This window comes from Saimiri boliviensis, chromosome 7 (assembly GCF_048565385.1).
Source record: "Saimiri boliviensis isolate mSaiBol1 chromosome 7, mSaiBol1.pri, whole genome shotgun sequence".
NCBI classification, from domain to species: Eukaryota; Metazoa; Chordata; class Mammalia; order Primates; family Cebidae; genus Saimiri; species Saimiri boliviensis.
The window spans coordinates 92,411,469-92,434,723 of NC_133455.1; the positions used below are offsets into that span (position 1 = coordinate 92,411,469).

At 41.1% G+C, this 23,255-nt stretch overlaps 1 protein-coding gene and 1 non-coding gene across 7 annotated transcripts in view; one reads left to right on the forward strand and one right to left on the reverse strand.

Annotated features, from left to right (window-relative positions):
• Positions 1 to 23,255, reverse strand: part of SINHCAF (SIN3-HDAC complex associated factor) — a 94,553-nt gene that overhangs the window by 16,116 nt on the left and 55,182 nt on the right. For 5 of the 6 annotated variants that reach the window (XM_074403031.1, XM_074403030.1, XM_003926629.4 and 2 more), the window contains one exon: positions 962 to 1,109. In XM_074403031.1, the coding sequence (XP_074259132.1) occupies positions 962 to 1,089 (128 nt within the window). In that variant the 5' untranslated portion in view covers positions 1,090 to 1,109. Of the gene's footprint in view, positions 1 to 961; positions 1,110 to 9,026; positions 9,169 to 23,255 lie in introns of all 6 variants that reach the window. The other variant, XM_074403029.1, reaches the window with a different exon arrangement.
• Positions 7,769 to 7,869, forward strand: LOC120365206 (small nucleolar RNA U13). The gene has a single exon (XR_005580213.1). It is a non-coding gene; the product is annotated as a small nucleolar RNA U13 (small nucleolar RNA).

Below are 23,255 nucleotides of genomic sequence, written 5' to 3' on the forward strand. Positions count from 1 at the left end.
AAGTTCAAGGCTGTAGTACACAATGATCACACCTGTGAATAGCTACTGCACCCCAGCCTATGCAACACAGGAAGACTGTCTCTTTAAAAAAGAAAAAAAAAGGGCCAGGCACGGTGGCTCACGCCTGTAATCCCAGCACTTTGAGAGGCTGAGGCAGGCAGATCACCTGAGGTCGGGAGTTCGAGAGCAGCCTGATCAACGTGGTGAAACCCTGTCTCTATTTAAAAATTTTTGAAAAAAAAAAAAGAAAAATAAGAATGAATGATTTCCCATGTTAGAAATTACTTTCATCACTTTTTCTTATCAAACATTTGTTGATCATTATTGTTAATCCTGGACTTTGTAACTATTCTGAAGGTTGTCACAAAGGTCTGTGCCAACCATGCCTTTTTAAATTTTATTTTTATTTTAATATTTTCATTTCCTCAACCTCCCAGGCTCAGGTGATCTCACTTCAGCCTCCAGAGTAGCTAGGATTACAGGCACAAACCACCATATCCAGCAAGGTTTTTTGTTGTTGTTGTTTGTATTTTTTGTAGAGATGGGTTTTGCCATGTTGCCCAGGCCGGTCTCGATCTCCTGGGCTCAGGTGATCCACCTGCCTCAGTCTCCCTAAGTGCTGGGATTACTGGCATGAGCCACTGCACCTAGTCAAGGGTAATTTCTTTAAAAGCCTTTTTAAAAATTAACCACAAAAGGAAGTCAACAACAAAAGAGTTTGTCTAGCTACAACTATAAGGCGCTTCACAATTAACCTGGCAGCTCCTCATAATCTGGAAAAAAGTCGGCTGTTGGTATTGTCTGATTCATTTAAATAACAGGAGACTTAAATAGCCTAGATTAGAATAAATGATTTTAATTAATAGCAAATTGTTCCCATCACCTTGCTTACAAATATTTCCGCAGGCTGTGTGTGGTATTTTTTCACTCTAAGAACAGTACAAACATCAGGTGAACTTACCCAAAACAGCTCTGGAAGTCCTTTTCATAGCGTTTACTGTCAGTGAATCGAGAACTGGAGGACTTAGCTCTGCAAATACAGCAGCCCTCTATACTTCGGTACATCTTTGGCTTGTGAAAACCAAACATCTTTTCTTCTGGGCAACAGTCTGTAAAGCCAAGGGAATGACACACCTTTGTTGAGTCCTGTAATAAGGAACCATTAAAGAGTTCTCTGCTCCACCCCACCCCCAAGCAACACGGTGTTATATGACCAAGCCAGACAGGCAGCTCAGGGGAAGACCTCCTGGATCTACCTCCATTCTTGGCACTAGCATGGCAAGTGTATAAAACACAAAAGAAAGGCTTAGTTATTTAAGGAGGACTCTACCACCTCCTGACTCTCCTAGCCAACACTCATTCTAAAAATGGGGAAGAGGAGCATTTTTTAAATCAGGTTTTTAAGTAAGAAATGTCACAAACAATCCTGTAAAATAATGAAGCCGTACACAATCAAGGATGCATCCTAAAACTTAAGACACACCTTTTCATTTTGCACCTTTGCATTAACGTGATTCCCCTCTGGGGAAGTTTTGAGCATTTACCATAACCGCTATTCGATACTAAGCACGCAACTAGCTCACTATGCATCAGCCATACCACTCTGCCTACTGGGAATTCAGAGGGGATTTCTTCTGTGATAAGTGGGAAGTTCTAAACAGCCAAGTTTGGCCCTGAATTGAAACTGCTGAAAAGGAAGATGTAAAATTTACAAAAATCCAAGGTTAAAATTTAATAATAATAATTCCATAAATCATGAAGACAAAGAATGAGCTCATGTTGTCTTATCGCTGATCTGCCCCTTAGTTCTTAGAGGTTTGTGGACCTGTTCTACGAGGATTTGTGCCTGAGAGTAGTAACAGTGGGAAGCAAATGTCCCAGAGATGTACAGTGAAATAAATTGTAGTTCTCCTGTTCAAAGAAAAAAAAAAGTCTCAACATCAAGGAAGGAAGGAAGAAAACAACTCTGGGGCTGATGCAAATATGTAGCTGGCAGTAAATGTGTACCTTAGGAAAAGTAATTTGGTATATCCAAACCAAGGGCCAGCTTCACCAGAAAATCTGGACTAAGAGAGGTGATGAAAAGGCAATGAATATGGAAACTAAACTCTAATGGACAAGTCCAGAAGATGTATGTATGTCTGAGGGTCTAACTACAAATTATCACAACATTATCACATAAAGCAACAATAAACAAAAAATATATTTAGTGCCCATAGTTTTAGGTGTTAACCACAGAAAATTATCAGTTGTTTTAGAAATAAACTGAGATAACTAAATCTAAAGCTTCAGTACAGTCATGTGTTGCCAACAGTGGGGACATATTCTGAGAAATGCATCACTGGGCATCCTTGTGCAAACATCAGAATGTCTTCACACAAACCTAGATGGCAACAGCCTACAACATCCGTGGGCTATATGGGATAGCCTACTGTTCCTAGGCAACAAATGTATACAGCATGTGACTGTACTGAATGCCACAGGCAACTGTAATATAATGGTAAGAATCTGTGCATCTAAATATAGAAAAGGTACCAAAAATATGGCATAATCTTTGACTCCATCATATATGCAGTCTGTGGCTGACCAAAACGTCCTTGTGTGGCATATGGCTATATTTGTCTTTGGATTATCTTGTCTGATCCCATTCCTTTCCAATCCTGGTTAGTATACTACAGCAAGTATTAATGAAAATGATTCAGAACTAACCAAATATCCAGGCTTTTTATGTGTATTTTTAGATATTGAGGTGTTATGAAATATAATCGAGGTTTTAGAACTTTTAAAGAAAAATATTTTTTAAAACTTTTATTAGCAAATAATTAGCTAAAAATTGAAACTTCCCTTCAAACAAGCTATTGTTAATAAAGTGTTCCTCTTCAATGTTTTTGCTGGTGAGAGAGGCAGGCAAAAGAATGAGATGGGGCAAGGCAGAAAACCTTGATACTCTTCAGTAATTAAGTCTAAACAGTTATCCCTAAGAATTGGTTTTAGGGCCCGGCGCGGTGGCTCACGCCTGTAATCCCAACACTTTGGGAGGCCGAGGTGGGTGGATCATGAGGTCAAGAGATGGAGACCATCCTGGTCAACATGGTGAAACCCCGCCTCTACTAAAAATACGAAAAATTAGCTGGGCATGGTGGCACGTGCCTGTAATCCCAGCTACTCCGGAGGCTGAGGCAGGAGAATTGCCTGAACCCAGGGGGCGGAGGCTGCGGTGAGCCGAGATCGCGCCGTTGCACTCCAGCATGAGTAACAGGAACGAAACTCTGTCTCAAAAAAAAAAAAAAAACAAATCGGTTTTGGTTGTTTTTTTTTTTTTTTTTTTTTTTTTTTTAGTTGATAATAATTTTAGTTGAATGCTTGGGAATTTGATAGCTTTGAGAGGAAGAAAAATGAGAAAGTACCCTCTACACAGTAGTAAGAAAAGGTCTAGAGAGGCCTGTTCGAATGAGGCAGATATTTTTTTCTCAATCCAACAACAAACCCGTATGATAACTGAAAAGAAAATCCTGAAGAAAATAGTCACATGTTGCTCTGGAAAAAACAGTATCAAATGACAGAAGATTTCGGAAACAGGAAAGCAGAAGAGCAGTTATTGCTTTACTTTGTATATTACTGTTTCAAGGCAAAATGTAATACAGCTCTCATCCGCATACTGCCCTGCAGTGTTCTCCAAACTCCCCCAACAGCTTGCATTACCATCAAGAAGGTCAGAGAGCAGTTCCTCTAATACCCTCCAGCTTCACCCATAGCCCTTGGAAACTTCAGCCCCTCTTCTCAGCAAGGACAAAAGAAGCAGAACAAAAAAGGCCAGTTCATTCCATTAATACACAGATCAAATCCAATTATGACAGATAGATTCCTATCTCCATCCTCACAATCTCTTTCCCTTCCCCCAAATGAACAAGTCCTCAAAGCTATCAGCATTCAGTTTATCTCTACGATGTGAACTACCTTCACTGAGGTTGGATTTAACCAAGACCCCATAGTTTATGCCAGTTACCACACTAGCAAGCTGTTAAGGATGTTAGGGTTAGAGGTAAATACTGAGGTTTTCTTTTTAATCAGCCAATTATTTTTTTTCTGCTGGTGAGGACCTCCACAAAACTTACCCACCAGCCCCTGGCAAGATATTCCGTTCATCATCTGAGGAATATTCTTCTTAAACATAGGGGAGATGTCTTAAGACGCATAATCCATTTTTATATAGCTCCATGACCTTACTTTTGTCCTGACAAAATTCTTCTGCCTGAACATCTGAGAAGGATCTAAATCCTAGGGCTTACCCTCTTTCCTAGGCAATGCTCAGTGAGAAATGCATAAAAGTTGCCTGTCCTTATGTAACACACAAGGAGCATGTGAACCTTTTAATGGATGACAACTTAATAAAACTATTAAGCCTTTTCTGAGCTTATCCCCACACTTAAGAGGCACCTGGGAATCTGCAGCAGATACACAGGGGTTTCATTTTGGGTTTTGTTTACAGCAACCAAGTTAAGCAGTGGTTGATGTTTAACCATTTTGAGGTTTGGGGATTCCTGAGATCAACTGAAAGTATTTTCAAAAATCTACAAACCCATTAATGTTTTTAAAAAACAAAAAAAAACACTACTTAATCTCTGGAGGAAAACCAAGGACACAAAATGGCTTGTGAAACCAAGTTACATTATATATTTGACAAAGTAGTGGATGGGCATGGCATAACTTGATTTTAAACTGGAGATTTGTTTTTTCGAGCAACCCAGTGGTTCTTTAGAATACTGCTTTCCTAGTATCAAATTTGTGCAATATTAAATGATTCCTCCAGTAAAATCTATCTTATTTGTTCAAATAACAGCATCAGCTATGAAACTATCTGTGAATTTTACCTGTATTCTCATAGGCATCATATCACTCGGCACTATGTTTTAAAGAAGAAAGGTAATACTATCTGCTTTCTTTTTTTTTTTTTTTGAGACAGAGTTTCACTCTTGTTACCCAGGCTGGAGTGCAATTGCGCGATCTCGGCTCACCGCAACCTCCGCCTCCTGGGCTCAGGCAATTCTCCTGTCTCAGCCTCCTGAGTAGCTGGGATTACAGGCATGCACCACCATGCCCAGTTAATTTTTTGTATTTTTAGTAGAGACGGGGTTTCACCATGTTGACCAGGATGGTCTCGATCTCTTGACCTCGTGATCCACCCACCTCAGCCTCCCAAAGTGCTGGGATTACAGGCTTGAGCCACTGCGCCCGGCTTATCTGCTTTCTAATTGATTAACAGTTAACACCTGAGAACAGACCCCATACAATCTCACCTTTAAGCATGTGTTTGGGGGAAAGAAAAGTAAAAGGAAGCTTTGAAATGAAGTCAAAAATCAGGAAAAACTTAAAATACGAATTGTAAACTGTCATTTGTCTTCTCAAATTAAATAGTGGTATTGTTGCAAAACTCTAAGCATACAAAAAGCCACTGAATCGTACACATTATAAGAGTGAATATTATGGTATATAAGTGAGTGAATTTTACGGTATGTGAATGATCTCAGTAAGCCTGTTTTTGTTTGTTTGTTTGTTTGTTTGTTTTTGTTTTTTTTGAGACGGAGTTTCACTCTTGTTACCCAGGCTGGAGTGCAATGGCGCGATCTCGGCTCACCGCAACCTCCGCCTCCTGGGTTCAGGCAATTCTCCTGCCTCAGCCTCCTGAGTAGCTGGGATTACAGGCACGAGCCACCATGCCCAGCTAATCTTTTGTATTTTTAGTAGAGACGGTGTTTCACCATGTTGACCAGGATGGTCTCGATCTCTTGACCTCGTGATCCACCCGCCTCGGCCTCCCAAAGTGCTAGGATTACAGGCTTGAGCCACCGCGCCCGGCAAGCCTGTTTTTTAGATATTTAAAAATAAGAAGGGCCAGGAGCTATGCCTGTAATCTCAGTATTGGGAAGCCAAGGTGGGCAGATCACGAAGTCAGAAGATCGGGACCATCCTGGCTAACACGGTGAAACCCTGTCTCTACTAACAATTAAAAAAAAAAAAAAAAATAGCCAGCCATGGTGGCATGCACCTGTAGTCCCAGCTAACTGGGAGGCTGAGACAGGAGAATTGTGTGAATCCAGGAGGCAGAGGTTGCAGTGAGCTAAAATCGCACCACTGCACTCCAGCCTGGGCGACAGAGCAAGACTCCATCTCAAAAAAAGTTAAAAATAAAATAAAATAAAACTGGGTTAGGAATTCACTTGTCTTTATCATCTTTATAAATTCAGCATCTAGGACGCCAGTCTCCTAATAGGTATGTCAACCCAAATGAGAGACCAAGATGGGAATCTGAATCTCAGTCAAACAAAGTTTATTAGGCCAAGCTTAAGGATGTGCACCCAGGAAGCACACGTTCCAATAGCTTATAACCTGTGTTTCAATGTAGATTATATGAGGCACGGTATTCACACATTATTTTAAACAGGGGGATAACTGCAGTACAGTGAAGCAGCAATTACATTCGTGACAATTTGACTGATATTCAGTGATGTTACACATAAGGTAAACGTGGCTGAGTGGATAGGAGAGAAAGATTAATAATTGTGTAGGCATCTCAGGGTCTGGCGGAAGGATGATTGATTCCATCCTGCCCTCGTTCTGTATCTGACACACAAGTTTACAACCAGTACCTGTTAGTAAAATATTTAACAAACTCCAGTTACACATACACAAGCGGTCAGCCTTAGTTAACAGGCTATGGTTTTATTACCCGTATGCCCAAACTGCAGCCATCTTGGCGCACTTTTCTCTTTTCTTCTGACACTATCATCATCATCTACCTGTTTATCTACAACATGTTTTCTTAAAGTCCTTGAAACAGAAAAAACATTTCAAGATGTTTTTCAAGATTTCAGGGTTACAGTTAAAACATGCCTATTTATGGGCAGTTGTAACACTTATCTGACATAGCTGCCTTTGCATGTACAAATTCCTGAGCCAGAACAAATATTTATAAGAGGCTGTGTCAATTCATTTTTCCTTTTATTTCCATATTTTACCCCTTTTGATCAAAATTTCTCTTTAGAGAATACAAATTCCTCTTCATTGGGAAGGCTCATTCCCAGAAGTCACATCCCACACTGGACGGAAAGAGGCAAGATGAGGCTGATCTAGGCCTGAGGCAGGCATTCCAGGGGTATGTAGTGTAATCTGCTGCTAAGCTTACAGGATGATTCTATCTACATTGTGCTATCATAATTGGGGGAGAGGTGATTTTTTTGTGTGTGAGACGGAGTTTCGCTCGTTACCCAGGCTGGAGTGCAATGGCGCGATCTCAGCTCACCACAACCTCCGCCTCCTGGGTTCAGGCAATTCTCCTGCCTCAGCCTCCTGAGTAGCTGGGATTACAGGCACACGCCACCATGCCCAGCTAATTTTTTGTATTTTTAGTAGAGACAGGGTTTCACCATGTTGACCAGGATGGCCTCGATCTCTTCACCTCGTGATCCACCCACCTCGGCCTCCCAAAGTGCTGGGATTACAGGCTTGAGCCACCGCGCCATGCTATTTTTTTTTTTTTTAATCAAGACAGGGTCTCACTATATTGCCCAGGCTGGTCTCAAACTCCTAGCCTCAAGCAATCCTCCCACCTTGGCCTGCCAAGTGCTAGGATTGCATGTAGACCACTGCACCTGGCCCATAATTCTGGTTTTAGCAACAGACTTAACAGCAGTTGGTTATAAATACCCTGAGTAATTTCACTGATAGTAACAGAAGTAGGATACAGACTATGATTATATCAAGGTTTGAGATCTTTTTGTCATTTTTTAAGTGATGATTGGGCATTCACACATGTGTGAGATGTGCCTCCCTGAAACCTTGTTATGACATCAGCACTTTAACCATCTGACATGAAAAAGGGTTCCAACTGCAGACTGGAAGAAATGCTCCAGTTCCAAAGGAAGCCAATTAAGTGGGTCATTGAGAAGATGGGTAGTTTGTGCCTTTTGTAACCATTTAGCTTGCCTGGAAATCCTTTCTATGCAAGTCTCTACTTCACCTGAGGTATTGATATAAGTGCAGCAGGCAGTGTGAGCTACTGCACAGACTCCTTGTCCCAGCTACTCAGGAGGCTGAGGTGGGAGGATCATCTGAGCCTAGGGAGGTCAAGGCTGTAGTGAGCCATGATCACACCACCACCAGACTCCAGCCTGGGCAACAGAATAAGACCCTCCCTCAAACAAACGAACAAAAAAAGGCAATGTAATGCCCAAGAAGACAAAGCCCTTCAATTTGCCAGCTATTTTGCCAGATATTTACACTATGTCCCCTCCTTGGGTTGGTGGGTATGGCCCAATGCCACATACCAAAATGTATCCCCTAACTATTCATTCATGGGTAAGGTGTTTAAAACATAAGTGAGCCACAGATTGGTTTTACTGCAGGCCTTACAAAAGCCTGCATAAGCATGATATTTAACAAATGAGATGTGCTGGCACAATTTGCTTTACTTTTTCTCCTTTGGACTTTCGGTTGCCAGATATGACAGAAATGTTAGGAGGCCAGGAATGTGCAGTGACAGTGGTCCGGAAAAGGTGAAGACTTAAGTATGTGTTCTAGATAAGTTAGAGAATTTGTACCTGATTGGTTTAGTGATTGACAGGCGTGAGGGTATGGCTTGGCTTTAGAAGCTGAATTTGAATTTGGAAAGTGACATTTGGAGGGAACTCATGCAAGTATATACTAACATTTGGAGTGTCAGAAAAATCAATCATTGGCACAACAAGTAGCATGTAATGATCTTGAATGGCCCTTGGAAGGTGGTGACAAATCCAGCAATCTAAGACAATGCCTCCATCTGCCACACTTTGGGAGAGTTTAACTAATGAACTATTTTTCCCAACCCCAGCAGAGACCCTGAAAAGTCAAGTGTATATATATAGGTGGCCATCATGTGTATAGAAATGTTAACCAGATTATTTATCCTATAAACTGAGTCAAAGCAGACAAGGCCAATAATCCCCAGAGTAAATATATTACTCTAAGAATGTTTAGACAGGAGATCATACAGGCCTGGTCTGAAGTCTTGGGTCAATTAGCTGTCCACTCAGATGTTGTCAACCTCTTGTCTTGGTTTCAGGGTTGAAGCTGTTTGGTGAATCAGAGACATGGATCTTTGGTGGGAGTCATGGTCCATTCAGGAAGTTGTGCCTTTTTAAGGTGAGAGATACGGATCCATGAGTCTACACCCTTTAACTCTGCTGCCCATGGATGAGTCAACAGTACCTGGCAGGGGCCCCTCTACCATGGCTGGAGGGAGTCCTTTACAAGAAATCTTTTCCAACAGACAAAATCTCCAGGTTGGAGGACATGACCAGAATCTTCATCTCCCAGGAGCGTACTGTGGGATGTGTCTTGCACTAAGGCCTGGCTTTTCATGAGTTGGTGAACAAGTCTGTTACAATCGTGCAAGATGTCCCCATTCAGTAAATTTGGATCAGTCACCTTGATTCCCATGTGCCTGGGTCTTCCAGTTACAATTTTATGAGAAAAGAGTTGATAAAGAGATGGATCAAAGGTTGAGCAATATCAAGGGGAGTGCCTTCGGCCAGCAGAGGTGAAAAGCCTTCATAAATTTAGCCAGCTGTGTTTTCATTATTCCATTGGTCCATTCTACCAATCCAGGTTTAGCCCATTGTGTTTTATTACTCCATTGCTCCATTCTACCAATCCTGAGGACTAAGGGTGGTAAGCACAATCAAAATATTGAAATATAGGCCATTTTTTTTTAAACCAAGTCTCACTCTTGGTTTAAAAAAAAAAAACCTAGGCTGGAGTGTAGTGGCACGATCTTGGCTCAATGCAACCTCTGCCTGCCAGGTTCAAGCAATTCTCCTCCCTCAGCCTCCCGAGTAGCTGGGACTATAGGTGTGTACCACCATGCCCAGCTAATTTTTGTATTGTTAGTGGAGACGAGGTTTCACCACATTAGCCAGGCTGGTCTTGAACTCCTGATCTCAGGTGATTCGCCCACCTCAGCCTCTCAAAGTGCTGAGATTACAGGCGTGAGTCACCGTGCCCAGCCCCAAATTTTACAAATGCTTAATAATCTAGGCAGTAAAATGAGTTCCCCTATTAGCTGTGAAATTCAAAGGGGACTCCCCAAAATGGGATAATCCTTTCTAATAAGATTTTACCCAGTGTCATCGCCCATCAGCAGGGGAAATCCTCAACCTAATGCAAGAACATGCAATCATTACCAATACATATTTAATTTTTAAAACGGTGGCAGCTGGATAAAATCAAGCTACGGTAGCTCAAAAGGTCTAGGTAGAAGAAAATGGCCTTGAGTCCCATAAAGGAGTTTTCCAGGATTATGTTTTGGGTAGATGGAATAAATCCTCTGTGCCATGATGATCAATGATAGTCTCCAACAATACTGTTTATAATAGTATATCATTTTATCCGAATTCCAATAGGTCAAGCCGTAAATGTATTCCATGAGGGGCATCTGAAAGCCACTGGGTTAACGGTTTATCATTAGGTCCATACCGTAGTTCAGTTTTGGGGAAAAAGTATCCCCAGTTTCATTTCCAGGTAGATCTTTCTTCTGTGGAAGCGAAGTCCTGGCTTTCCTTTAGCATAGACTTAACTGTTTAAGTATCACAGTCATCCCCAGGATTGGTCTGGTGACTCAAATGCAGCTCTCTTAGCTACTGCATTAGCAAATTGATTACCTTGACTCTACGTTGTATCTAATTCAGAGTGGCCAGGAACCTTTATAATTGCCAAAAGAGAACTCCAAGACTTGTCCATTTGTTATGGGTTGCCCTGAGAACCCATAGCATTCCAAAGTCATGAGCACCACCAGACGCACAGGGGCATAATTGGCCATCTTATTCTTTGCTGGTTGACAAGTTTGAGTCACGGCAATCAGTTCAGCCAGTTGGGCTGACTTGGCCTGGGGAAGTTTGGGGACGCCTGCATTAGAGGATGATAAAAGTAAGACCTAATAGCAGGCATCCCCAAACTTTTTACACAGGGGGCCAGTTCACTGTCCCTCAGACCGTTGGAGGGCCGCCACACACTGTGCTCCTCTCACTGACCACCAATGAAAGAGGTGCCCCTTCCTGAAGTGTGGCGTGGGGCCCGGATAAATGGCCTCAGGGGGCCGTATACGGCCCGTGGGCCGTAGTTTGGGGACACCTGCTTAATAGGAAGCTAATTTATTAACAGAAAAGTGTTGATTGAGTATAATGAGAATTCACCACGTTAGGCAGTACCCTCAATTGAATATGGAATGAAGGCGGTAAGGTGGGGACAACCATGACTATCTTTTCAATAGTTTTATATAGAAAGGCTGTAGCTGATATTGCCCTCATACAAGGGGGCAGTCCTGGAGTCATCAGATCTAGGTCTTTGCTGGTCACCATGTCTGAGTGAGTCAACATACCAAATGTGTTTCCTCCACCTCATGAACAGAAAAAGAGAAAGTTCATAGTTTGGGTGTCATATTGCTGGGGCATTTACTAATTTATTATTTTTTTTTTAAGACAAAGTCTCACTCTATCACTCAGGCTGGAATGCAGTTGGCTCATGCAACCTCTGTCTCCCAAATTCAAGCAATTCTCCTGCCTCAGTCTCCCTCATAATCGGGATTACAGGCATTTTGCCACCATATCTGGCTAATTTTTATATTTTTAGTAGGGACGGGGTTTCACCATGTTGCCTAGGCTGGTCTTGAACTCCAGGCCACAAGTGATCTGCCCACCTTGGCCTCCCAAAATTCTGGGATTATAGGCATGAGCCACCGCACCTGGCCTACTAATCTTCCTTTAATTTGCTGCACGGCTGGTTGTCCCTCACAAGTCCACATGATGGGATCAGGCTGGTTATTCTTTAAATAGGTATAAAAGGGTCAGGTCACACAATATAAATTTAGTATCCAACTTCTACAATAGCAAGCCAACTCCAAGAACCCTCTAAGCTATTTTTTAGTAGTAAGCATCAAAAAAGCTAAGATTCCTTTGATTATATCGGGACGGATGTTCAATCCTTTGTCTGACATGACATGTTCCACATATCTGACTTAAGAAAGGCAAAATTAAAGTTTATCTTTAGACGCCTTGTACTCTTTAATGGCCAATTGAAGTAAGTACAAGTTTTCTTCTTCAGAGGAAGAACGTGTGTCAGAGCAAAGTGTGTAAGGATCCCCTGAGAGAAGTCTGAGTCTGCTAAATTCAAATTTCAGTATTTTGGAAAAGTAAGTGGGGCGCTGTCTAACTCTGTGACATCACAGTTCAAGTATACCATCATTATAAAGGCAAACAAATACTGACCACATGGATATATAGGGATGCTTAAAAAGGTGCTACAGAGATCCACAACTGAAAAATATTGTCAGGGCTGGGAAAAATGGCTCACACCTATAATCCCAGCACTTTGGGAGGCCAAGGTGGGCAGATCACTTAAGGTCAGGAGTTTGATACCAGCCTGGCAACATCATGAAACCCTGTTTCTACTAAAAAATACAAAAATTAGCTGGGCATGGTGGTGTACACCTGTAATCCTAGCTACTTGGCAGGCTGAGGCAGGAGAATCACTTGATCCCAGGAGGTGGAGGCTGCAGTGAGCCAAGATTGTGCCAATGCACTCCACCCTAGAAGACAGACTGAGATTCTCTCAACAACAACAAAAAAAAAAGTTAAAAAATATTGTCTGACATTTGGTATGGCAGACAGGAGTATGAAGGTTAAGAAGTGCTGGATATCTAAGTATTATAATATTGTCTACAGCCCTTAAGTTTTGTACAAATCTCCATCCTTTCCCATGTGGTTCCTTGACAAGGAAAATGGGAGTACTGCAGGAACTGGTGCAAGGAATAATAAAACCTCTCTCAAGACAATCTCATGATTGGGCAACTCCACCTATGGTTCTTGTAGTGGTTATTATTTTAATTAGGCAAGGGTTTCTTAGTGTTAATCTCCACCTTTATTGGAGTAGCTGAGAGTATGTTTCCTATATCTGTGTTAGACTGGAACCACAGCTGGGTAAGAAATAGTTTCAAGTAAATGCTCAGCTTTTGGCATTAGTAGGAAGGTTGAAGTTTGAAAGGAGCCTTATGATTTCCTTCCCTTTATTAGATATCATTTATTTTTCCCATTTTCCCAATCATATGAAGGTATCTTTACACCACTCACAACAACTTGTGAGATATATATATATATATAAAATGGAGTTTCACTCTTGTTGCCCAGGCAGGAATGCAACAGCATAATCTTGGCTCACAGCAACCTCCACCTCCCGGGTTCAAGCAATTCTCCTGCCTCAGCCTCCTAGGTAGTTGGGAATTATAGGCATGACATGTGCCGCCACACCAGGCTAATTTTGTATTTTTTTTATTAGAGATGGGGTTTCTCCATGTTGGTCAGGCTGGTCTTGAACTCCTGACCTCAGGTGATCTGCCCGCCTCAGCCTCCCAAAATGGTGAGATTAAAGGCATGAGCAACTGTGCTCAGCCAACTTGTGATATGCTATGAGGGCATTTTTTGGTTTGCTTTCTCCAACCCCATGGTTCGAGTTCCAGAAACATTTCCCACTTTGAGGAAAAAAAATGACCATTATGGGTATTGCCGAAATTTCAATCCAGGTTAAACAGGGACTTCTGGGCATATCAGGAAAACGTGGTATTGGCTGAGGGTATCACATTCATAGCCCTTGGGAGGACGCCAAACCCAATGAACCAGTAAGGCAAAGGTGTGAATTTAAAGCAAGAGATAGGTTTATTAGGTATACCCACAATGTAAATCTTTTCATTTCTCTGAGAAATGGGATTTCAAGTAAGGTAGAATTTATAACTGATACAGCAGTTCATGTGTCTATTATATTATCGTGTTAATTTATCCCAAACAGTGAGTTAAAGCAGAGAATTGGGAAAAAATGAAAACCCCTTATTTCCTCAGAGTAGCCGTAGTTCTCCAGTTTATCATCCTGTTGTTTCCATTTCAGTGTCTTACAATTCCTTTTAAAATGCCCTAGTTTCCTGTAGTAGTGACAGACAAGGGGAGAAGATCTCTCAAAACCAATACACTTAATTTTCTTCTTCTTGGCCTGGGAATTTTAAGAGGTTAACTGTTACCACTGTTAAGTGCACAGCCTTTTAGTTTTCATTTTTTATCAAAGTGCAGGACAACTGTTCAGCTAAGTTGACCAGTCATTAGTTCTGGCCATCACCTAGTCATGTGACATTTGACAAGAGTGGCTAGTGCATCATTCAAATTGTTTGGGTTTTTTTTTTTTTTTTTTTTTTTTTTAATTTTTGAGACAGAGTTTTGCTCTTGTTGCCCAGGCTGGAGTGCAGTGGTGCAATTTCGGCTCACCGCAAACTCCGCCTCCCGGGTTCAAGAGACTCTCCTGCCTCAGCCTCCCAAGTATCTGGGATTACAGGCATGTGCCACCATGCCCAGCTAATTTTGTACTTTTAGTAGAGACGAGGTTTCTCCATGTTGGTCAGGCTGGTCTCAAACTTCCGGCCTCAGGTGATCCGCTTGCCTCAGTGTCCCAAAGTGCTAGGATTACAGGTATGAGTCACTGCACCCAGCCTGGGAAATTTTAATTTAATACGATGTCATTTTTATTGTTTTCAAAGTTGTCCACTGACATCTGCAATGTTGTTCTCATGTTTTTTCAAAGCTAGTAAAAAAAAAAAAAAAAATCTAAAACAGGCCTACCTGAATTCTAGCATTGCTGGATTTTAATCCAATCTATGATCTTTTGAAAAACCAAGGGAATGGCATTTAACAGAGAAGGTGGTCATGCCCATGTGTCTTTGAGCCAGCCATCTTCTGAAAGTTGGGGAGCTGAGTGCAGCAGAGGTCGTATTGGATTTTCAGGAACAAGATCTGTTAGAGGATCCAACCACACTGTGCTTTTTCTAGCTATTCCTTCGCTTTAGAAGCTGAAACCAGCATGCAGACAAGTCGATAAATGTCGGAAAGACCTGGGTCACAGGTTTTAATTGTGAGTTCAAATTCTTCAGTAAAACAAATCGGATCTTCATTAAGAATCAGGAAATTCCGGCCGGGCGCGGTGGCTCAAGCCTGTAATCCCAGCACTTTGGGAAGCCGAGGCAGGTGGATCACGAGGTCAGGAGATCAAGACCAACATAGTCAACATGGTGAAACCCCGTCTCTACTAAAATTACAAAAAATTAGCTGGGCATGGTGGCGCGTGCCTGTAATCCCAGCTACTCAGGAGGCTGAGGTTGCGGTGAGCCGAGATCGCGCCATTGCACTCCAGCCTGGGTAACAAGAGTGAAACTCCGTCTCAAAAAAAAAAAGAATCAGGAAATTCCTTAACTATGGCCCATAATTTGACCTTGGACTAGGGTTGATAAAGAATCAGGATTCCAGGCAGGCCAGGCACACATACTGCTGGTACTGGAAGTGAGCCACCAGGACCGAGCATGAGTGAGCCAGTGAGTGGGTCCTGCAGGCCCCCGCACCTAGGACCAAGCATGGCAGCTGCCAAGGTGGCTTTAACCAAAAGAGTAGATCCAACTGAGCTTATAACAGTATTTTTAAAGCATGCAAGCACTGAGAAAAATGGTGAATTTTTCAGGTCTCCCAATGACTTTGTCATTTGATACTTGAACATTTTTGGAGAAAGCCAGCCTACTCCAAAGAATGTGTTACTTTTAAGTGGAGTGGTAGGTCAGACCAAAGAGGGAAAGAATGTTGTCCCAGCATCGGTGATGCTAAGTTTGATCACTTGATAAAGGTGGCATCTACCAGATATTACTATTGAAATGATTAGCATATTTTCAAGAAAATGTGGTCTTTTAATAGGTCCTGCATGCCCCCTGATGCTTTGTTTATGGTAGCCTTTCAGCTGTTTCACAAAGCTGACAAAGGAGAAGTAACTTTTGATCAGAAAGAGGATAGTACCAGCAATCTACAAGTCTCATCCCAGTCACTGTTCCCTGGTCCCAGTGGTAACAAATGGCATTTATCACCATCAGTTGGTTCTGCCTCTTTAAACTTAATTGCAACTATACAGAAAGTACTCTTCTGGTCTGGCTTCTTTTGTTTAACATTTCTGAGATTAATCCATGCTGTGTGTATTTTTTATTTTTCTTCACTGTATAGAATTCCATTGTGTAACAACATATCCATTCTAGGGTCAATAGACACTTCGGGCCATTTTCAGTTTTGGCTCCTACAAGTAATGTGTTTTCAACATTGTTTTACCTATGTTTTGATGTGTGTGTGTCAATATTTCTAATAGAACTGCTGGGTCATAGAAAATATGTATATTTAGCTTCAGAAGATCTTGCCAAACTGTTTCCCAAAGTGATGGTACCAGTTAACACTCATACTATCATTGTATGGTGGCATCATTTATTTTGGATCTTTGCCAACACTTGGCATCAATCATTTTAATTTTAGTGATATTTCACTATGTGGTTTTGATGAGCATTTCCCTGATTCCAAATGGGTCATACAACTTTTTTTCATACTTATTGGCCATTTGGGTATCCTTTTCAATTATGTGCCTATTTTCTGTATACAAAATCTTTGGTGGTTATATGTTCCACAGGTGTCTTTACTCTGTGCACTGTTACTCATTGAACTGAGTCTTAAGGAACTTAAGTTCCTAATTTTAATGTAGTACAAGTTATCAGCATTTTCTTTTGTGGCTAGCTCTTTTTGCATCCTGTTTAAGAAATCTTTGCTTTCCTCCAGGTCCAGAAAATAATCTCCTGTATTATCTTCCAGAAGTTTGTTTTCCTTTCAAATTTAGATTTTTATTTTCTAGAATTTGTGATATTTCTACATGGTATTAAAGGTAAGGGTTAGATTCTTCCCTGCCCTCTTCCCCACAGATATGTGTATCACCCAGCACCATCTAATGAAAAAATCACTCTTTTTTTCTTTTTCTTTTTGAGACAGTCTTGCTCTTTTGCCCATGCTGGAGTGCAACGGTAGCAATCTCAGCTCACTGTAACCTCTGCCTCCCAGGTTCAAGTGATTCTTCTGCCTCAGCCTCCTGAGTAGCTGTGATTACAGGCACCCGGCAACATCCCCAGCTAACTTTTTTCTTTTTTTTTTTTTTTTTAGTAGAGACGAGGTTTCTCCATGTTGGCCAAGTTGGCCTTAAACTCCGGACCTCAGGTGATCTACCCACCTCAGCCTCCCAAAGGGCTGAGATTACAGGTGTGAGCCACCACACCTGTCCAAGATCACTCTTTTCTTAAACTGCAGTGGTACTGCTGTCATAAATCCAGTATGGGGCTGTATCTGAATACTCTATTCTTTTTATATAATTGTATATTATCCACTAATACTATACTAATTACTACAGCTTTGTAAGTCTTACAACTTTATTCTTCTTGGCTATTCTTGGCCCTATTCATTAGCAAAACAATTTTCGAATAAGTTGTTAATTTCCGCAAACATCCTGCTGGGATTTTCAATACTATTGAATTGAATGTGTGTAATATCTGTGTGTATATGTATACTTAAATGTTTTAATCCCTTAAAAAGAGTTAGAGAGAATCAGGAATCCCCCACCTATCATAGGCTGTTCCCAGAATGATGCAACCACAGGAAGCATTCCTGTAGAGTTCCTGTCTCTCACTTCTGAACTAGAGGTTTCTGCCAAGGTAGGTGGAAGAACAAGAGCAGGGGCCTTTGGAGCCTTGTTCCCTGTCACAGTATGTTTAACAAGTGACAGACAAGGAGAAAGAGATGGCAGAAGAGGAAAAATCAGATCCATCCTGGGAGTTAGAAAGATGAAGATACAGTAAAGGTGTAGGGGTGGTGAAGGAGGCACCAAAGAGTAAAGAAGGTACCTCTGAAGACTTTTTTTAGTAGGAGAGAGAAAAAATTAAAAAAAATAAAAATAAAATAGCCGGGCGCGGTGGCTCAAGCCTGTAATCCCAGCACTTTGGGAGGCCGAGGCGGGTGGATCACGAGGTCGAGAGATCGAGACCATCCTGGTCAACATGGTGAAACCCCGTCTCTACTAAAAATACAAAAAATTAGCTGGGCATGGTGGCGCGTGCCTGTAATCCCAGCTACTCAGGAGGCTGAGGCAGGAGAATTGCTTGAACCCAGGAGGCGGAGGTTGCGGTGAGCCGAGATCGCGCCATTGCACTCCAGCCTGGGTAACAAGAGCGAAAACTCCGTCTCAAAAAATAAAAATTAAAAATAAATAAATAAATAAATAAAATAAAAGGAAGGAAGGAAGGAAAGGGAAGAAAAAGGAAAGGAAAAGAAAGGGAAAGGGAAAAGAAAAGGAAAGGAAGCAATAGCAGATCTACAACAAAAAAATAAAAGGAAGGAAAAAGAAAAGGAAAGGGAAGAAAAAGCAAAGAAAAGGAAAAGAAAGGAAGCAGTAGCAGATCTACAACATATGCAGAGAAGGAACTACATCTAACATATCTCGCTCTGTGAAACAAGTAAGTTGAACAATAGTTATGCAGTATAATCCCACAGGATGTTTTTTAAAATAAGACTGTAAGTACACAAACTTCTTTTTAAATTGGTTTTTAAAAATAGTAAACAGTGGTGGCCTCTGAGGAGTGCAAGCATGAAAGCAGCTTACTTTCACTTTACTCCCTCCTTTTTTTTAACCAAGGGCATCACTCCCCAAAAACCTTGGTTATCAAGACACACCTTAAGAGTAATCTAAAAAAGCACAGAGAGCTTACATAAACTTCCTCAAAGACATACAAACGGAGAGATACAGATTAGAAAATACACTCCAGGGAGAGACTACGAAATAGACTGGTGAGATCAAAATATACGGAGCAGAATGGGAAGGAAATGGCAGAAAGGAGACAAGCAAAAGATTTGTAAAGTGGGAAGGAAGCAGCGGTGAACAAAGACAGAAAGAACTGAGCAACCAAAGACAACTTTGAAGTGAAGGAGATGCATTTCTTTAGAGCCAAACTTGAAATGGCAGGATGATGGGAAAGGAAAAGAAATAAACATGAAAAAACAGTTGTGATCACAAGCTGTAGGGATCCTTGAGTTTCCGTAATTGGTAATGCCACCAATGACACCGTTTTAGTCCATCGTATGCTATCGTTAATCACATTTAAGTACAGGATCCAGTAAACACTAACAGTGTAACTGGAGCAACACTTTTCAGAAAGGGTCAACAGGACTAAATGCTTTGTATTCTCCTGCTGCTAGGCCACTTGGCTGCAGTATTCCCCAACAATGAAACATGTTTCATCAGCAGTTAAGGAAAGCCATGGAGCAATAAAACATTATTTCCTCTTACCTGCTTCTAGATACCAGCCTACATCTCAGCAAAATTCCCAAATTTAGCTAACTTTAAGGAGCAAATTTAAATCTGTCTGGAAGAAAACTGAGAAAAGGGTAGCAGACCCCACTTGTTTGCCAACAGCCTCTCCAAATATGTGCCCTGTCTCTCAGAAATATGGTAAAGCATTTATAACTGTGGCTGTCTATGGAATCCACACTTAGGAGAAGAGCCTAAAACTCATCCTATATAGGAAAGAGGTCAAACTCAGAAATAAGCACATCTTCAACTAAAGTGGCATAAGTTAAAAATAAAAGTACAAATTCAAGTTTCTGGGCTTTAGATAGTGTAAAAAACCACCAGGCCCCTCCAATTTTGGTAGTGTTTAAAACAAACAAAACAAAAAAAAAAAACAACTAGGTCTCCCAATTCTAGATTAAGAGGAATTCCAGTGGATTAAAAAAATTGAAAATGTCAGAAAGACTACGTATCTGCTTTTAAGGGATGATTAGGAGTTAGAAAATATAACTCTTTTTGAGTCTACAATGAGTCAACTTGGAGTCTATTTCTGCTTCTGTCTTTACAACTAACTAGGAAGTCACTCCTAATTTTATTTGCCCTTCTGTAATATTGTCATAAAATCTCATGTCTACTTTCCAGGGATGCTGTGAAGCCAGGGTATGAAAATATCAGTGTATGTGTAGTTTATGTCCTTGAATTTATAAGACTTGCACATTACAGAAAAATAAATGCTATCTATCCAAAGATATATACAACAAACTTAATTGAAGGTAAAATTCTGATTATTAAAGATTTTCTTTTAAGCCCAGGTCTGTGGGAAAAGACAAACTTAGCCATTCAGGGAGACTTTAAGGTCATGAAATGGGCCCATATACTCTTCTATGAAGCTATTCTCCCATTTTCAAACTTGACAAAAATGTTAAGAAAATTGATACATGGTAGTACACACACCTGATTTGACCTAAACCTCAGGGAAGTTCCTTAACCTCTCTAATCCTGTTTCCTTATCTATAAAATAATGACAGGCAGGCACAGCGGCTCACACCTGTAGTCCCAGCACTTTGGGAGGCCGAGGCGGGTGGATTGATTACCTGAGGTCAAGAATTCAAGTCCAGCCTGGCCAACATGGTAAAACCCTGTCTCTACTAAAAATACAAAAAAATTACCCGGGCGTGGTGGTGGGCACCTGTAATCCCAGCTGCTCAGGAGGCTGAGGCAGGAGAATCGCTTGAACCTGAGAGACAGAGGTTACAGTGAGCCGAGATCACCCTATTGCACTCCAGCTTAGGCAACAAGAGTGAAACTTCATCTCAAATAATAATAATAATTTTTTTTTTTTGGAGACAGAGTTTTGCTCTTGTTACCCAGGCTGGAGTGCAATGGCGCGATCTCGGCTCACCGCAACCTCTGCCTCCTGGGTTCAAGCAATTCTCCTGCCTCAGCCTTCCGAGTAGCTGGGATTACAGGCGTGCGCCACCATGCCCAGCTAATTTTTGTATTTTTAGTAGAGACGGGGTTTCACCATGTTGACCAGGTTGGTCTTGATCTCTTGACCTCATGATCCACCCGCCTCGGCCTCCCAAAGTGCTGGGATTACAGGCTTGAGCCACCGCGCCCGGCCCAATAATTATTATTATTATAACAAATCCCAAATCTCCTGAATAGTATCTGTAAAGAGTCAACACAAGGGCTGGCACAAGGTATGTTCTCAGCTCTGACGATTCTTTTTATTCACAAATCTTTCTTCTTTCTCTTTTTTTCCTCTCCTATTTCAGGTATCATTTTGCTTTCTGTCTTTGGGCAATCCACTCTCAGGAAGTTACTAACAACCTTATTGGTAATGCCCCAATATTACTCAGGTCCTGATCCAACCTTTCCCCTTAGCTCTAAGAAAAATATGGCCAACTGACCACCGACCCATTCCAACCTTTAAATCCCCTGAACTGATTATATAAAATATTCCCTCCAATCTGCTGTTCCTCTGTTTACCTGTCTTAATTATCATCCACAGTTCCAGTCACACAAAAACAACTTGGAAGCCAACTGAGCTCTCCCTTCACCCTCTGCATGGCCCTCCACCAAATTTATTGTGAAGTCCTTAGAGATTATGTTTCTTCCTTCACCTTCCTCCCCACTGCCCATTTGTTCCTCATGATGGTACGTGAACTCCTGTCAGAACCTTGTAACTGACTTCCCGACGTCCTTTAAACATCTTCCTAAATTTCAACTATTAATCTTCCCTTGCAAGGTACCAACATTTGCTCCGCGATAGTATCCAAACTCCTTGGCAAAGAATTCAAAGCTTTTCAGGATCTGCCTCTGCCTACCAGCTGCTCCCAACCTGGAATTCTGAAATTCTAAAAGTGTCAAACCAACTTTAATAACTAGCCATCTTCTATTCAGGCTGTTATTTCTGTCTGAGATGGCTTACCCTCCATCCCCTTGACCTGGGAAATTTTTTTAAGAATTACTTCTTTTACAAAACCCTTCCATACCTTTATTAGAACACCTACCACATAAGATTTCACCTAATTGTTAATGCATTATCTCCTCTACTCAATGGTAAACCGCTGCAGAGCAGAATCTAAGTCTTGTATTACAACCAGGTGCTAGCTGTACATAGTACACAGAAACAGGTAGAATTTGCTAACCACTCAAAGAGTGGGACAGCCAAGATGAATATAAACAATATATATAAGGGCATGGAATGGGAAACAGTGTCCACAATAAAGCCGTAAGGAGTCACTGTTTATGCTATTGATCATAGAAATATTTTAAAAGTTTCCAAAAAGGGATCATTTGTCTTTAACATGTGGTCTATAGACTTTTGTAGGAAAAAAAAAAAAACAAAAACAAAAAAAAAACTGTGATGTTTAAAAGTCATAGGAAAAAAAAAATGTTTCTTGCTTATTTCCAGCAGAAGTTGGGGACGGGGGGGGGGGGGGGCGGATTAGGCTAGCGTGGGGAGAAATAAGAAATAAGAGCTACTTCAACTCAGTACAGTTAACATTCACTAAATTAAAATCATTTTAAGTCAAATCAAACTTAGGTAGAAAACAACTAAATACAAAGCTAGAAATAAAGTCTTCTAGTTCAACTGTAACTTTCATACTTGACTATGTAATAGCAATGTGCCTGTGACATTAGTATTTCTGAGGCAAAGCAAAAACCTCCCTACCTTGAAAACAAACTACAAACTCCCTTTTTTGAACTAGGTGCATTTCTAGATTATTTCTATAACACAGAAAAATCCTAACTGCAGATTTAATTTAAAACCTGGAGAAACAAAAGACAATGAAATATTCTCAATTTGTAACACGCTGAAAATCAAAACTAAGTGTGGGAAATACAGGACAATCTTGTGGACAAGGCAAATCAGGAAGAAAGAAAAATGACATTTTCCAGGTTTCCACAGGACTTTCCAATGTAAAATGGTTGAATCAGAACTGACAAGACATTCAAGAGTCAAGGGCAGCGTCTTCCCAGAACTGGTTTCATAAGGTAAGGAAGGGGACCAAAGACACTCATTGTTTCCACTAAAAATTTACTGAATGTTTCCCCAGAAATGATAACTGATCCAGGCCTCAGTTTTATCTCCTGTAAAATGTTTATTTCCCAGTGTTGTGAGGACAGCAGCAGCTAATATTTATCAATCATGTCCCTTGTTTAATTATTTACAACTTATTTACAATAGCTATTACTACCATTTTAGATGAAAAAACTGGTCACAAAGTGACTATCAGATGATCACAACTTTGAAACCTAAGCATTACTAAGTTATTCTGAACAACACACTTCGTGCCTCAATACATGCATTCCCTTTCTTCTCAGCCAATTATATTCCTATCGTCCCTTAAGAAAAAAAAAAAAAAAAAAGGCTGGGCGCAGTGGCTCAAGCCTGTAATCCCAGCACTTTGGGAGGCCGAGGTGGGTGGATCACGAGGTCGAGAGATCGAGACCATCCTGGTCAACATGGTGAAACCCCATCTCTACTAAAAATACAA